Raw genomic sequence first — 17,761 nt, forward strand, 5'->3', positions numbered from 1 at the left:
AGTTTTCCTCAGAGGAGAGAAAGGCCAGTCCCAGTGGAGAAAACAGTGCTGGATACGTACTGAGCCTGGATCTGATGACGCTCACAACAGCAGACCAGAGAATGGCTTAATGAACAAAGTAGTGCCGTGAATGTTTTTTAGATCTCAGATATCGAGGACGAACATCATTAGTGTATCATTATTTAATTTGCTATCAGAAACACACAAAAAAGTGAGCTCACTAAACTATTGTGATGAATTGAAACTGTTTGGGATGCAGACAAATATCATGCACTGTAAAGAACATTTTACTACAATGTACATCTACAGCAAGACCTTGCTTCTGATTTCTTAGAACTCTTGAGGCCCTTTAACTCCTGTTTTTTTGTGCTGGAAGCTCATTGGTGCTGGTGTGAGGAGGACAGGCGACTCGGAACTGGGATGGAGCAAGGAGGAGACGAAAGCTGGGATTCATCCGACATTACTATAATAGAATTACCGTGGCGAACAAAGCAGGCATTAGTGCGCCCACGGTGGCATTTGGAGAAGATCCATCTCTCTTTCCTCAGCAGGCCAGCCCTCGACGCTTAAAGAAAGAGAAAATCTACCCTTCAGTCCCCCTTTCAGGAACTTTTGCCAGACTGCATCAAGGGGCATAGTAGACACGCACGCACAAAGACCAGCACAAACACAGACACACACATTTGACATGCTAGATGTACATGCTCCGATGTGTACTGAGTGCCAGCATTTGCGCTTCCAAGGCTGGCTGGTGCCTCAGAATTCAGCAGGCAGTTTGACCTACCCATCAGAAGGGATTACATCTACATAACTCCTACAAAACACTGTCAGCACCCTGCCCCTCCCTCATCCACCCATCCTTTCACCTCTCCTGTCATCTGCCTTTCTCCCCGCTCGGTCTCCTCATCGCTTTTTCAACTTGCAGACCTCCTCTCCCGCCTCTCTTTCTTCTCCTTGTCTGTTAGACTTTTGTCCAGTATGATGTAATACATTATCAGAACGCTAACATTTCTCCCAGCTGTGCTGAATCGAATATCACTCAAAGTCCAGCCAAGATTGAGCTTGAGTGCCAGTGAACAGTGACCTCTAAATATTCATCACAAGACCTGAGAGGGATTTCTGCATGGAATAGCTGCTGTGTTCATTCCCAGATAAGCGAACATGCAGCAGCACTAGTGTTAGATTCTCTGTTGATATGGGGGGGTGGGGGGGCATGGCGCCACGATGCACAAACACAGTGGGTTGTTATGAAACGGACCTGCAACTTTTCTTTGCCTCGTTCTACTTGCACAACTTATTAACCCGCACCTCATCCTGCTGCTTCAGATGCCGTGAAGGGACTATTTTTTTCCTTTCAAAAACAGAAAACTATATCACATATGTGGACGACACTTGAAGGACTAAATAATGTGTTGAAATAAACACTGGTGCATTTTAATTAAAGGGGATGATGCTGTGGAATAACTTGCTGGCAAATACATAACAGTGAATATATGCATTTGGCCTCTAAACTCCAAGCTTTTCTCATTTCTTGTTTATGTAGAGTACTTTTGGTAACTGCATTTGGGGAATCAAATCCATCTAATCTAAAACTGGACTTAGATTGCACAAGGGCCTCACTGATGCTCACTTTTCACAGACCTCTGCTGCCTCCTAGTGGAATTATGGTAAACATCCATCCATCAGTTTTCTTCCACTTATCCATTTCAGGGGTCCCTGGGGTGGGGTGGATGTGTCAGGAGTGGATTAAGTTATGTGCACACTATGGCACAATCTAATGGACAAACAACACTACTTTAGCACTTAGCTCAAAACATGAATGAACTGTAACATGCTCAGGGAGTGATTTTACTTCAACTACAGCCTGAAACAGTTAGACATGTGTTGATGATGAGGGTGAAAGTGACTTATTACACTGTGAGACCATCACCAGACTTATTAATCCTCTTATCTTTGCTGAATCTACTACATACACCAGACAGTTGTAGACTATAAGGGGTCAAGAGTACTTATCCCCATCTGAGTAAAGTCAGGAACTGCAGCTTTAAAACAAAGGCTTTGCGCTCCACACTGTAGATATGACTTTTCCATTTTTGATTACCAGCCCAACTTAAAGGAACGGCGGATGTTTTCCTTTTAAATCCATGGGGGCGAAAAATCGAGCCTGGACCTGGTTCTCTTTTGGCAGCGTAGCACGTGCTTATCCCCAGGAGTGAAAGACTGCACGGGTCGCAGCAAAACAGCCCACCCCTCCAGCGACCCCCACAGTTCCACTCTGGCAGACACAGGGCCCAGTGTGTCTGCTTAGACTACACGAAGAGGAAACGCATATACTACGCTTGGGTAGAAATAAAAACACGCAGCTCAGCAAGAGACCCAAACACAGCAGCATTGCCCCTGTGCACTCACAGGAAAGAGGCCACGCGGGCTAAATAGGGAGCACTCTTGTACTTTCTTAAACTGAGCACAAGTTCATGCTCATATAAACACACATACATGCACATATGCAACTAGGAAATGGGTCGAGTGCGGCGCAGGTATCCTTTACATCCTCTCCTGGCTCCCACTGTAAGCCGGTGAAAGGGAATACTCCCCACTCCTGAGTCGGGCTGGCCTCGTGCACAGCAGCTTATAAGAGGCCATTTCCTTCATAATCGTCCCTGCCTTCTCCAGCTCTAATCTCTCAAACGACAGTGGCAATTAGCCCAGCGAGGGCCTCACTGTAGCTAGGGCATCTGCGGCATCTCTTTTACCCCATGACCCTCAAATAAACACATTAAGAGCACCTACACGCACATTTTGGGGTCAAGCAGAGGGGTAGTGTGGATTTATAGTGTTCTTCGAGACATTTAAATGCATACAATAGTCCAGGCTTAACTTTGTCTCGTCCTTATATACATACAGTTTGGTTAATTGTTCCTTTAAGCCTCTTCTTTCTTGATGTCTCACCACCTTATTGTTCACTTGCCAGGAATTTACTCCGCAGCCAGTGTCTATTTGCCCTTTTTTCTCTCATAAAAACACAGAAATGCAGTCACAAAGGGTCTGGATGTGGTTTAAGCTTTGTCAACAACAGTGGGGGAAGAGATCTTTCAACTGTGTCTGTCTGGCTTGTTGACAGAGCAGTGTGGATTTCCTATTATATTTGGTATTAATATCATTACATGAACCTGCTATTCCCAGTTTGGAAATTTCCCCACCCTGGCACAATAGGTACGTCAATGCAAGTTGAAATCACGCACCTCTTTCTGAAACTACTAATCCCGATTATTCAAAAGTATCTTTGGCGGATGCAGATCGGCAGAAGTGGCTTCACGCTCCCGACACCATGCGCTCAGAGACCGCTTTCTTCTTTTTTTTTGTAAATAACAGTCCCCGACCACAACCTGCACACATGGAAGCCACAAAAGAGCTGCTTTAGAGATAAGGGGAGCTTTTTAAAAAAGATTACCCCGTCCACAAGTCATTACCGGGATGCGATAAGAGTTTGTCATCATGTGGTAATGCTCCAGAGTTCCTGTGGTTCCCCTCTGCTGCTCCTGCCTGGCCCCCTTGTCCCCACTTTTTTTTTCTTTTACTGTCTCATTCATGCCCTTTTTCTTAAATGGGAGAGTGTGGTGCTGTGTTGAGGTGAGGACATGGTCTGCTGAGCACTGTGGGATTCATTCAAATGGAATCAGATAAAGCATGGGGCCTGAAGACTTGCAACATAAACATCACCTGGAGCCTCCTAAGCAGAGCCCCCAGCACTGCTCCAAAGCCAGTCAGAGCCCGCAAACAGAGGGTGAACAGTGAACTCGACCAATAGCAGCGACTGAAAGGAGGGAGGGAGGGAAGCCGCCTCCTTACCAGGAAAGAAACTCAGATGAGATCGAGCCTGTGGGTTCATTCCACGCCAGGTGATACCCCCAGATGTGGGCGATGAGAGGTGATGTGAGAGGGAGGGGAGGCAGATTGTTTGAGAGAAACAGATATGACCTTTACATGTATAGCTCGGGTTTCCCAAGGAGTGGAGTGGGATCACAAAAAAACAGTGAGGCGAAAGGCAAGAAAAGTGGGCATTGATGTAGAGTGGGCTTTAGTATTCAAGTCAGCGTCCCGGAAAGCTGGCATTTTGTGGAAAGGTTAAAAGGACATCACTGAAAAAGAAATAATCATGCCCATAAAAATAATTATCCTCATAAATGCGGCAGCCACTCAAACCCCAAATTATTCCACTACCTGGGGTGTGAGCTGCGTGAAGAATGCTCAGAAATGTCTGGGGGAGGTTAAGAAAACAATGGAAGAAAGGATAATTACACAGAAAATGAGGAATGAACTCAGTGGTAACCCTCAGCGAGGAACGGGGATGAGGGAGAGTGAGGGGAAAATCTCAAAACATCTCACACAAATGAAGAAGGAGTAAGGGATACAAGCGAGCTTGGACTTGCCCATCCTAGATAAAGCTATCTGTCAGGAGCACCACAGGAGGAACATACTCATGGGAACTGGATGACCCTGGTGTATGTCACTGTCTGCAGCTCACAGACCGTGCAGCAGTGCTGTGCTATACTGCGAATTCTGGTATTGATCCAACACCAAATAATCACAGGGTCAGTATCACAGATACCGATCCTTTTAACCTGTAAAGACATCTTAATTAAGGGAGAGCAGCGTGTCATGATTTATGAGCTGCATCATCAGCTTGCAAATCCTGAACACACTTTAAGTCACTGTGATTTTTTTCTTTCCACAATACTTGGGTAACACAACAAAACACACCTTTCAGCTTTTCCTGTATTTTGAAATTGGACACTTTGGGTCAGCTTCTGATGTTTAAATGAGCAATAGGCTGTTAAAATAGACGTGACAAAAACACAGAAAGATTCAGATATTTTGTATGTTTGAGATGTATTTTGTCATTACAAAAAAATTCACATTGTTGCTATTCTCAGTATGAATAACTAAGTATTGATCATATCACTAGTATCGATGTGATACTAGCGATATTTGGATCGATCCACCTAGCTCTCCTGCAGAAAAAAATAAACATGCGTCCACATCTGTAAACGTCCCCCCCTTCATCATCCTAAACCAGCGGTCCCCAACCTTTTTTGCACCACGGACTAGTTTATGTCCGACAATTTTTTCATGGACCGGCCCTTAAGGTGTCGCGGATAAATACAACAAAAATGAAACCAGTACCGGTAAAAAAAAAAAAAAAAAAAAAATTATTTATCCATAACACACGGAAAAAAGACAGAGGAAAACAGAGTTAACAATAAAAATGATTTTTAAAAAAAAGCTAAAAACCGACAAAAATCCTGAAAACCATGAATTTCTCACCCGAGCCTCAACTCTCGTGGACCATACCGGTCCATGGCCCAGGGGTTGGGGACCTCCTAAACCACACCCCCCACCAGCAACGGAGTGAAGGGAAACGAATGTAGACTGGAGCCAGAGATTGTATGAAATCCAGTGGGTCACATTGTAACAACTTTCATAATGAGGAATGAAGATAAAAACAAAGTATCGATCCTATAGCGCTGTTATCGATACTTTCGATATCAATCCACCCACCGTGCCGCCTTGGCTTTACCTCTCTGCTTGCTGCACACACAGGCCCCTGTTCCGTGGCTACTTATACAGATGACTGAAAATGAGGAACAGCAAGAGTGCTGCATATGATTGATCTGTAGCTGGCTGCTAATTCTTGCAGTATGTGCGTAAAACAGTGGAGGCGGGTAATTTCCAGTGCTCCTCACGGCTCCGGTTGCTAACAACCCCTTAATATTGTGTCAGCTGAAACGGCTTTGAATTTTATTTAGAGGAAAATGGGGATCCAAGAGGTGAAAGCTAAGCAGCAGACGGAAACAAGTCTTTCAGGAAATTAGTGGAGATGGGGAGCAGCAAGAACATGAGTTGGCATGAGTTTATTCTGGTGAAAGAAGAGCGAGGGAGAGCATGTAAAGTGGAAACTGGGAGTTTGGGGTAAGCTGGGGTGGCAGCCTATGTAGAAAGCAGTGGAACAGCAAAGAAAAGCTGCTGCGAGGCCCCGCATACTGATGACCTGGCTGTAACGGCTGGATCGGCTCTCCGGCAGTTATTCATTAGGCCATTAAAAGGAGCACAACCAAGGCGCTTGTGTGGCCCCTCTGTTCCAGACTGTTTTTCTTCCCTTTGTGTTCTGGGCTGTGTGCAGGACAGAGAGAAAAAGCAGAATACACGTCAATGAATAAATCTGCGACGAAGAAAAGAGTGAAAACGGTTAGACCTGGACACAGAGCTGAAGCCAGCTGTTGGCCCTCCTTGTGAGCAGAAAGGGAGTAATTAATCGCGGAAGTGGCTGAAACAGGAACTAATTAACTTTTAGGACAGCTTGATGAATGAACGAACGCTCAAATTCAATCTACCTGGGTTGAAATTAAACGAGGAAAATTAAAAGGAACACTGGCTATAATGGATCTCTACAGAAACCAGTCACCCTGCCTCCTGAGGGATTAAAGCGCCCTCTTGTGTCTTCAGATCTGTAGCAACACACAGAAAACATGGAAGTTAATATCGATTTTATTGCCATCCATATATATATATATATACACACATACATTTCTATTCTCTTGCAATATCTATATAACTTAAAGCATTAGGGTCACCGTGTAAACCGTGATCAAAGAACAATGAGGGAGAGGAGAGGGGCCACTAAACTTTGACACCATTACAATCATTTCTTACAAAATATACTGCTAAAGGCACGTCTCCCATCTACATGCCTCAATTTTCAACTATTTTATTTTGTTGAGTTCATCTACATATAAAGAAAAGCAGCAAGTGTTAATCAAACCAGTGCCCGATCACAAATGGGCAGTACAGTACACGCTGCTTCCACAATACCTTTACGACTGGAAGAAGATGACACAGCTTCGGGTCAGCTACATCATAACGTTGTCTGTCGGATTGTGCGACTCTACGGGATCCTACAGCACGTTATGGGGAGGCCGTGTGAAAATTGATATACAGGAAAAACATGCAGTCCCCCCCCCCTAAAATAGGACTGGGTTGCCATAGTGACACAGCCTGGGGTTTACTGTAACACAGGAGAGAAAACGGCACTGACGTGTTTATGAAACACAGTAACGCACTACAAGGTCCCGTGGATGAAGTTGCTGAACATAAAGCAAATTAAACACACAGTCACTAAAATCTTTGCATTGTTGCGCACATTTCGTTTTGTTTTTTTATGATCAGGACATTTTTACCATGTAACGAGGTGAAAGCAAAGCAAAGGAAAGCTGGCGGCGTCTCAGCCAGTGTGTCGGGTTCTGTGATTGTGATGAGCAACAGCAGAAGCAGCACAGAGTATTTGTGTAAATGATCCAGAGGTCTGAATAAAAGGAGTTTTGACAGCTCTTCTTGTGACACACATACACACTAGAGAACAACTTCACTACACAAACATCAAAGTACACATGTTGCAACGTATCCTCACAATTCTCCGTTAAAAATAGAAAAGATTTTAAAAATCCATTTGGATTATTGGATTGGATTAACAAACAACCCTCTGCACACTCTAATTAAATGGTGCTCAATCCCTCAGGTGGCTGCGGTCAGACTCCTCTGTCCTTGGCATCAAGGGAGATAATATACTAATAAGTGTCTAATAAGTGCAGGGTGGGCTGGCTGTGCAATTTTACTGCCATCCAACTATTACAGCTGCAGAGGCGCGTGCAGCAAGAGCAGCAGCAGGCTTTGGTCAATTACTTATAAAGCACCACCACCTGCTGCAGAAACCCCTCCCCCAGTGTGCTGTGTGCCTGTCTACAGCAACATTACTGTACATTTCCAAGACAGTCAGGCAAGTTTTCAATCAAAATTATGCAGCTTTTTGGTTATATCAAATGCAAAACAAACAAAACAATTGGGAATGTGTCACGTCATTTGAAAATGGACTGTCACTTTAATGACACTTTCAAATGATTTGCATTTTTCAAACAGGAATAGAGAACCTGTAACTTGGAGAATAAATGAATTCTGCCACTTTCAATTTCAGCAAACTAAAGGCAAATTGAACATGCAGAGCTACAGCAGTTCTCGGAAATTAATACAGGCACGGAAAATAAGGCTTAACAAGTAAACTGTAAAAAAGAAAAAATCCTTTGAATTTATCAATCAATCTACCAAAACATATACAGATTTTTGGGGGATAAAGGTAAACAAGGGAAGTGTTTCTTTTGGGGCTGATACATACAGACAGAGCACAGACACAATGGTCTCACCAAACATGACGACATTTCAGTCTGATTACTGTCACAGACAAACCCACTGACTCAACATCAAATTAAACTCCTCATATTGATGTGAAGATGACGATCATGATGACGATCATAATGCTCCTGGATGCTTTGAACTGTTAACTAACTGAAGTTAGACTGAACGGCTAACTCTCGATAAACACCAAAGAGCGGGCTGTCCGTCGTCTTCTCAATCTTCCGTCTTCGAGGTCACTCTTTGCTCTCCAGGCCCAGCTCGACGACCTCTTCGCAGAGAATGGCTTCCGGTATACCTCCCTCTCCTTGAAAAAGCTCCTCCATCAGCTGCTCCCCAGCGCTGCCAGCCCGCGACGCCCACAGAGCAGCACCCTCCCGCAGGCCCAGCGTGCGCAGCAGCCGCGCGTATTCCAGAAATGCAGCTTCGATAAGTTTATGTGCATAGTGAGTTAAGGAGATGCCACAGCAGAGCGACTTGAAACTTTTACATACTGGCATCTCATCTATAGAAGTTCAAGAAAGATTAATCAAGTGTTGGTCTAATTATATCACTGAACCAAATCCAAAAAGGTAACAAATAAAACAAAAGCGTTTAACTAGAGAATAACACAATAAATGCAGGCGCTCAGCTCAGTGATACTGTTAGCTTCCTGCCAGTGCAAAGTGTGCATTACATTTAAAGACACTTTGAGTGCTCATGTGGAGTACAAAAGCTATATATAAGAACCAGTCCAAAGCAGACCACCCTGTGTGAGCATGCACTTGGCGACAGTGGGAAGGAAAAACTCCCTTTTAACCCCTCGCAGAAAAAGGCTCAGGGTGGTCCATCTGCTGCTTATGTGGTTTCCTGACATCCTAAGGACCTGCCAGCATCAGGGTGATAGAAAGGATGGAGCTGAGGGTTTCTATGGTTACCTTTTTTACTACCGTTTGTGTTTCCCTGCTCAAAATGTTTTTTTAGACCAAAAATAAGATCTAAGCTTCTTGAAAGGAAGATTGGTTGGTGCACTGCACTGATTTCAGCTACAGTAGGATGACTGCATTCGCCCTCTTGCACATTGTACATTTGGCTTATGTGATTACTAAATTTACAAAGATTAATTGGTCTCTCTCAAACACACACACACACTTGCTCTTTTGTGTGGGCCTAACTTCTAGGCAGTGTTGGCTCATGTATTCACAAAGTCTGAAAAATAGAGATATTTTTACTAAAAAGCTGTTTGACGTTATTGTCACTTCTCCAACAAAAACCTGCGCTCGAAGAGAGCCTGGCTTGATCTGGTCCTCATGAATCATAACTCGCTTTGTGGTTAAAACACAGAGTAAACACAGCTTTGACAAGACAAACATATCTTATTACACAGCAGAGATTTCTAGATGAAATATTGCTTTTAGGTGAATGTCAGATTCTTTTTCTTCTCTCACAACATACTCAGCGTGTATTAGATAAAATAGAGATTGTGCAGCACTGTGCGCATTAAAAATGTGGCTGATAAAAAGAAGGGTTTGGTAGGACAGATGTAGACATAAATTCTTGTTAAGGGTTACAGGTTATCTCAGTTGAGTCACAGAGGAGCAGGGGAACACTACAGGATACCATACTACTTGAGTTAGATGGTAAATATATTTAAATCTTACAGATAAGAAGTATGTGCCAAAACTGTGCCCATAGATGGTGATATACAATAAGCTTTCAAAGTTTAGGTTGAAAAAGTTTTCCAACTGTTCTGTGATCACAGTGTGTTACTGGCTAATGGGAAAGTGTGAAATAGAGCTTGATGTGCTCTGCAGAGCATCTAAATTGACCTTCACTGTGAAGCTACTATCAGGTGCATACTTGTAACGTGTAACAATAATGGGTTTTCAAAAAGGATATTGGACGAGTCGTTGGCCTCCATCACCCCATACTTCAGACAGGCTTCGATGAAGAGGGCGGCACGATCAAAGTGTCTCATGCTGTCCGGGAGATGGAAGGAAGAAAAGAAAGATACAGAGAGAAGGAGGTGAGAGGGACCATCAGAAACCAGCATCGTCCCTGCCTTGATGCCTGTGTTCCTACAGAATACATCAACCTTGTCGTCCTCATGTCTCTCTAATTCTCTCTGAGAGCTTTTTGCTGCCAGAAGCATCTCGGAGCATGAGCTGTTAAGGAGGGGGGACCGGTATTCTCAGAGGAGATCGATGCTGAGGTAAGAGACACAGGTACAGCCCACACCCTACACTGTGGTTTGTCCTTCAGTGTAATCAGGACGAAAAGGACTGTGAAAGTGCAACGTCTTAGAACAAAAAACTTTAGTGCAAGAAAGGGAATCTCATTTTCGAGAAGAAAAAGTGAGCTAATATATTTATACATCCATGTATTTTATTACAGGGGATAATTACAAGAGTCTTATCTTCCCATTTCTGAATCTATAGCTTGTTCCTACCTGTGGAGCATCTCTCCTACTTTGTAAAAGCAGCCCAGTGAAAGCAGCACCAGAATGGCTTTGGATTTATGGTTGACCTGTGGGGAGCAGAGGTGTTCTGCCCAGCGCTTCAGCACATCTGCGCTCTCTGCTGGGTTCAGACGCACCTGGAAGCAAACGCGATACGCAAAGGCATGAATTATTGTTCTTAGTTGGAGGTTTGTCACTCTTCTGCTAAAACACACTGCGTGCACAATTATTAGTCAACAAAATATAAATTTTAGTAGTGAACAACTACAGCACTCTTGGTAAATCCAAAATGTTGATGATATATGTGAGAATTGTCCTGTATAAAAATCAGGATCTTCTGAAAAGACGCAGACCTTTTCCTGTATGCTGCTTCAAGAAAGTGTCTTCTAAAAACTAGCAGTCTGTTTGGGAGTTGAGTTTGAGGCTATCTTCAACCCGAAACGATACATTAGCTCATCTTTAATAATACCAGCTCATATCAGTACCCTACCTCCAGCCCCACCTGATGTCTGCTTCAAAGTGGAGTTTAGAGTATTTAATGACATATGTCTGAATACAGACAGTGGAAAAATGTCAGTCTTAGTTTTGCTGGATCTCAGTGCAGCATTTGATACAGTTGACCACAACATATTACTCAAACGACGGGAAAACTGGGCAGGTTTTTCAGGAACTGTACTAAACTGGTTCAAAACATACTTAGAAAACAGGAAATACTTTGTATCAATAGGTAACTTCACATCTGAGCAGACAAGTATCACATGTGGAGTTCCCCAAGGTTCCATCTTGGGACCCCTTCTGTTTAACATTTACATGCTCCCATTGGCACAGATTATAAAGAACAACAAAATAAACTATCATAGCTATGCAGATGACACACAAATATATATCACAATGTCACCAGGAGACCGTGGCCCTGTACAGGCTCTTGGTAAATGCACTGAGGAAATTAATGACTGGTTGTGCCACAATTTTCTCCAGCTAAACAAAAACAAAACTGAGATAATAGTCTTTGGTGCCAAAGGAAAACGATTACAGGTCACCAGAGAACTTCAATCTATACACCTAAAAACCACAAACCAGGCGAGAAATTTGGGTGTAGTGATGGATGCAGCCCTAAACTTAGAAAAACACATTAAGACAATAACAAAGTCAGCTTACTTTCACCTCAAGAATAGATCAAGGATAAAAGATCTGATGTCTCAACAGGACCTGGAAAAACTAGTCCATGCATTCATCTTTAGTAGGCTTGATTACTGTAACAGCATCTTTAAAAAAATCAGTCAGACAACTACAGCTCATTCAGAACTCTGCTGCTCGAGTCCTCACTAAGACCAAAAAAGTGGACCACATCAGTCCAGCTCTGAGGTCTTTACACTGGCTGCCTGTCCGTCAGAGGATAGACTTTAAAGTTCTGATGCTGGTCTATAAAGCTCTGAATGGTTTAGGACCAAAATACATCAGTGACCTCCTGACCCAGTATCAACCTTCCAGATCCCTCAGGTCATCTGGATCCGGTATTTTATCAGTTCCCAGAGTCAGAACCAGACACGGAGAAGCTGCATTCAGCTTTTATGCTCCATATATCTGGAACAAACTCCCAGAAAGCCTCAGACCAGCTGAAACACTCAGCTTATTTAAATCCAGGTTGAAGACTCACCTGTTCTCAGCTGCATTTGAATAAAGCACCAAATCCACACTTTTAAGCTTAAATTTCAAATTTCAAATTTTAATCAAACTTAAATCATGCTTTTCATTGTCTTTGTTTTTTTAATGTCTCTGTAAAGCACTTTGTTGTTGAATTGTGCTATATAAATAAACTTGCCTTGCCTAGAGCCGGTTACCGATCCATCCAAAGGCCCGTCTGTGTGGCCTGACAACAGTCCCTTCCATCTGATCTTTAGATATTTTCTGGCACAGTACTGAGGTATTAATTTATGTGTCTTGTTCATTGGTGGTCGGGTTCAGCCTGTGGCTGTGTCTCTGAGCACTGAACACCTTGCACTGCAGGTAGGCTGCCTTCTAGAATATGGCAGCGCTGCAGAATAAGGGATTCCTAACAGCTTTATGTCTGAGTCTTCTTTGGCAGTTAATTTGACTCTTTTTTTCCCTCAACACGTATCTTGTCTGCGTGTTGACTATTTACAACAATAAGTTTAGTTCTGTCATCATGCCCTAATATTGTAACAATTTCTGCATCTCCTTGAAAGATTATTTTAAAAATAAGTTTTGCCCTTCAAAGTCAGTTAAATATCTTTTTGTGCCCATTTTGCACGAGGAAAAGAAGCTGATGTAGATTGCTGATCTCCTTAGACCAGACCCTCCTTCATTACACACATCACCTGATATGCTTCAATCCAATAAGTCATTCAAGTTTATAAAGCTTATAGCTGGAAAATATGCATAAAAACAACGATAAGGTCAAAATGTTTGCCTAATAACTGTGCACACAGTCTATGTTTGTATAAAAGTCTAGGGGAGCATAAATATGTGACCACTACGAGAGTTCCCTGATGTGCAACAGCTAACAGGAAAACAAACTTCAGAGAATAAATCGTGGCGCCATAAGCGTCACACATCCACAACTCACATGCCCACAGATTTACACTATCCAAACATTACTCAGTATCTGATCTTCATCCTGCTGATGGATCCCGTCATGCTGAGTTACCTTAGCCAGCCATGCGGCTCGGTTCCACTCCCCGTAGGTCTGCAAGTAGCGGCAAGCATCTGCTGCCTTGTCAATCAAACACAACAGCTGAACTCCCTCTGATAAACAGCAGAAGATTGACAAGTCATACACACGTGTGAGACATCATAGCTATCAGTACCAAAGGTGGCCAACTTGGCCCTGAAAGCAGCAGAATGGTTTCATTACACAATGCTGCTATTAGCCAAATTGATAAGATAAGCATTATTTGATTTATTGATTGATTCCAATATAAATCTTTCCAATTTAAATTAAAAATAAAAAGATCCCAGGTGTATGCTATACAAATAAAAATGTTCTTTCTGGTATCAGATATAGAGGAACACTACCTGCAAGCTTGCCATTAGCTATCATATTGGTGGCCACTAGCTTGATTGTAGACTGCGAGGGGCCTGAAGAGGTGATGGTGGTCACTAGGCAGGCCTTGAGTGAATCACAGTAGTAGCTGGGGTTGTCTGCGCTCGTCTCCAACAGTAATTGCACCGCCCGGTCCGTCTGAGAGCAACAACAAAGAGATGAGAGCGTAATTACCGTGGCAGCAGAGAGAAACAAGGCATTAGTGGCTCTGATAGGTAACCACTGTGCACGAGCTGAACAAGACAGAGCTGCGAGGGGAAATTATGTTTATTATCATGCTTTTCATCTGGTGTAGATGAAGGCTGGAGCTCGTGCTGGGGTCAGCACCGACCGGCCTCTGCCTGTCTGCCTGCTGGATAACTGCACCTCCAGCAAACAGCCGGCTGATTGCAGCTTGTGATTAGAAGGAGAGTGGTGACATTGAGAGGTGAAAGAGGTGATGTCAGTCCCCGCAGGCTGTGAAGCTAGGGAGGACAGGAGCAGCGCTGATTTTCTTCACTGCGATATGAACTATTTATGACTATGACATTTTAGCTTGCATGTATGCACAGCTAAGGAGGTGTAGATTTGTGTGGTTTGCAATGGAAAGTGTGGTGCATAGTCTACCAGTTATGCCACATGACAACTCACAGCTATAGTCTCCATGCAGATGCACTTTAACTGTGTAGGCGGTGCGGTGGTGTCATACTTACCTGACCCAGAAGGAGGAGCTGGTCAGCGCATTTCTTAGTGTGTTCATAACTGGAGCGCTTTACTTCCTGCAGGTGAACTCGATCCAGCTGGAACTTCTGTTAAAAAGAAAAACACAAGGAGCAACAACTTAAGGAGTAGTAGGAATAAGTTTTTGCTTTGTGTAACAAGTGCTTCCAGAAATCCATTAAACTTTGTGTCAGAGAGAGACAGAGAGGATATGAGTTAGTACGCATGCATTAATATAGGGAGAAAGTGATGGATTACATGAATACATATACCAGAGATGGAGAGTATAATTATAATGTCTTTAAAAACTTCACAAGTATCTTGGGTGTCAGTGCTCCCTGTACTGTATTTCATTATTAAGTCTCTGTTTCCCAATTCTTGGTGACAGGAGATCTCATTTTTTCCCTGTCAGATACTTCACTTCAAAGATGAAGTCAGTGGAAGAAATACTCTGTTTGGTTTAGGTTAAGGTGCTCCTGGACAAGACCACACAGGAAACACAACGCACCATCCACTCGCCCACTACTGTGAATTCAACTTGACCTGCTCCATTCTCACATGGGTGAGATCACGCCGACTTTGTACCGGGATGAGGCAGGTTAAAGCCTGCTCAAAGTCTGACATTTTTATTCTCATGTGCACCTCCACCATGTAATGTATGGAGAAGTTTAGAGCTGCCTTCTTCATGTCTTTGAGTGGACGGTGACACCTCTTCCATCTGTGGAACAAAGGCTGAATGAGCAGTCTTCACCAGACGCCAGCTTCCCACGTCCAGTTAATGCATCATGCTAACTGTATGTGGGAAGTAAACAAGACTAGTTCTTTGTTCACTGATCACGCAGTGATAGAAACAAAAGGTTTCCACAAAATGATGTCTTTCTAACTGCCTTGTGTGGACGCATCCATCAGTATGTGGTCACTTCTTGGGGACTTTAAGGGTCATCTCTGTGGAAGAGATACAGCATGCTATCTTAGGTTCGCCAAACATGACTTTGTGACTTTTTTTTATTTTTACCTACACTCTATGGCTCAGAAAGTCACTCAAACAGTCCTGTCAGTGGGAAAATGATGCAGCTGTCATCACTGCAGCTGCTGTTTCAAGGCCATGTCAGCTCTGTGGGAGTCTTGGGGCGTGATGCTATATCCCCATAATGATGTGTAATACTGACTGTACTGACACAAAGGGAGCTGGAGGACATGGAGAAAAATCACTGATGTGTTGGTGAAAATGTCTCCGTGGCTTCCCCGACTCAGTCAAAAATTGTCTCCCTGGGGGAAGGATAGACGTTCAGGTCTTCACTACCCTGGGGGTTCAGTGAAGGTGGCGTTGGATCTGATATATTCTTTAAGGAGGGCAGGGCGTCCCATGCATGTCTCAACAGGCATGTTAAAAGAAATTCTTCAGGTTGGTTTCGCGTGGGCTCAATCTGCTATACTCACTGCAGGCATCGAGATTGTGTGATTGTATGTACTGACTGCACTCTGTTCAATGAGCAAAAGATAGGCAAGAAAAAGAAAAACAGCAGCTGATGGACAAAAGACTGAGTCATCAATTTTCGGGAGAGATAGCAGCATAGTAGATTTCTTTATAAGAATGGCTACGTGCACACATTTATTGCGTCTACATCTACAACAGAGGGTTCTTTTTTTGGCTTCGCTTTATTTTGATGAATTCTTCTGCAATTCATAGCTGTGGGTATACTTCCTTGCGGAGATACCAAATGAGTTTAGTAACTTCAGAGCTGTGTGCTCTGTACTGGAGTCCGGGATATTAGTAATTACATGCAGGCTGCTGCCACTGAAGTCGTTTTATGACAACAGGAGCCAAATGCTGCTGCACACTGTCTTGGTAGCTCTTTGAAAGTCCTAACTTTGTGATCACTGCATGGCCCCTCATTAGCAAGCAGCACAACTTTCACAAAAACGGAATGGTGCATAATCCATTAGAAAAAGATGTTAAGACTTTTTAATTGGAACTATACTGAGTGAAATTAGACAGTACATTTGCTTGTTGCTACTTAAAACCTTGAACTGAAAGGTCTGGGGCACTGTTTTCAACTGGCTAAATCGTCTTTTATCAAAAATGGAAAAGGTTTTTTCCTCATTTTACTTTCTCGGGTACACGGAGGTTGGCACAGTGGGGGAAAAAAAACGGTACAGCAGCCAAAAAAAAAAAAAATCCAGAAAATGCTATCTCCACATGCACAGTAAGCCAATTTTTAATTATCTTATGTTTTTCAAACTGTTTCTTTTTTGCAGACTGGAAATTAAGTCAGTTCACAGATACAAAATAGGAAAACGATGGAGACATTTGAAAAATGTTGCTCAGTGTGCTGAAACACGTCTAACTAGTCTGTTAACTGAAGATGAAAAGAGAAGAGTCATATTTATAAAGACCTTGGATGCTGATGCAAGAATGTCTTCAGCAGGATGCTACGCAATCAGACTGCACAAACAAATTAGACATTTTTAAGAGGGCATCAATAAGGGCTTGAATCACTCAGAGGAGAGGAAGGCATGGAGTTGACCTTAAAGGCTTAAAAATGTGGGCGAGAGTAGATCCACAGCGTCATTAGTAACAGAATGCACTGTTTGACCGAGGTGATATTGACACCGTGGACGATAAGGGACAGGCCGTCTGTGTTTGTTTGTGCATAGTCTGGCTTGAGGACATCGACTGTCTTTGGGATGACTCCTGGGGGGATTTTTTTTTTTCCAATGTTGGCTGAAACTTATCTGTCTTTACTTTCTCTGCTCACCAAAGAGACAGCACCAAACACAGGTAAACACTTTCTCCATTTTCTCTTATTATACTGACCTGGAAATAAGAGGTTTCACACAAGACATCGTGGCAGATGTCCAGGTGGCTCTGAGGTGACGGTTGGACTCCTTCGCTTTGGGCCTGACCCTCTGCGGCGGACACAGTTAGCTGACGAGCCTGTGCAAATGACTGGATGTAGTGGGATGCCACCGTCCAGAAGTGAAGGTCTGACTCGTCCCCGAACAGCCTGCAGTTTGCCACAGAAAAACAAAAACGCATCACCTGAGTTCAGTGTTTGTCTCTGGACTAGTCAGATTCTGCAGCCTGAATCATCATGGCACCTGGTTTCCCTACTCGTTTGCTCATTAATGACCACAGTTCCTCCATCATCCAGCCTACGCTTTGTCTGTAAGTGAGCTCTCCTCCTCCTCCTCCTGCTTTACTTTCCTCAGCCTCCTTTAACATATCGGCACAGACACATAGCTGTTGCTAGGTTACCCTATGACATTAACAATGGCATGGAAACTTGAGACAGCCAGATGTAGAGACATAATCGTGA

At 43.3% G+C, this 17,761-nt stretch overlaps 1 protein-coding gene across 1 annotated transcript in view; it reads right to left on the reverse strand.

Moving 5' to 3' along the window:
* Positions 1-7,905: 7,905 nt before the first annotated feature.
* wdr11 (WD repeat domain 11) overlaps positions 7,906-17,761 on the reverse strand; it is a 62,115-nt gene continuing 52,259 nt past the window's right edge. Inside the window, exons 23-29 of the mRNA XM_085297420.1 lie at positions 17,260-17,449; positions 14,435-14,530; positions 13,715-13,880; positions 13,347-13,444; positions 10,670-10,815; positions 10,117-10,199; positions 7,906-8,677 (exon numbers count right to left, since the gene is read on the reverse strand). Coding sequence (XP_085153546.1) covers positions 8,478-8,677; positions 10,117-10,199; positions 10,670-10,815; positions 13,347-13,444; positions 13,715-13,880; positions 14,435-14,530; positions 17,260-17,449 — 979 coding nt within the window. The 3' untranslated portion in view covers positions 7,906-8,477. The remainder of the gene's footprint in view (positions 8,678-10,116; positions 10,200-10,669; positions 10,816-13,346; positions 13,445-13,714; positions 13,881-14,434; positions 14,531-17,259; positions 17,450-17,761) is intronic.

Source organism: Mchenga conophoros, linkage group LG13, assembly GCF_057382185.1.
Source record: "Mchenga conophoros isolate Kocher_MC1m ecotype Shallow Benthic linkage group LG13, M_conophoros_male_GT1.1, whole genome shotgun sequence".
Lineage (NCBI taxonomy): Eukaryota > Metazoa > Chordata > Actinopteri > Cichliformes > Cichlidae > Mchenga > Mchenga conophoros.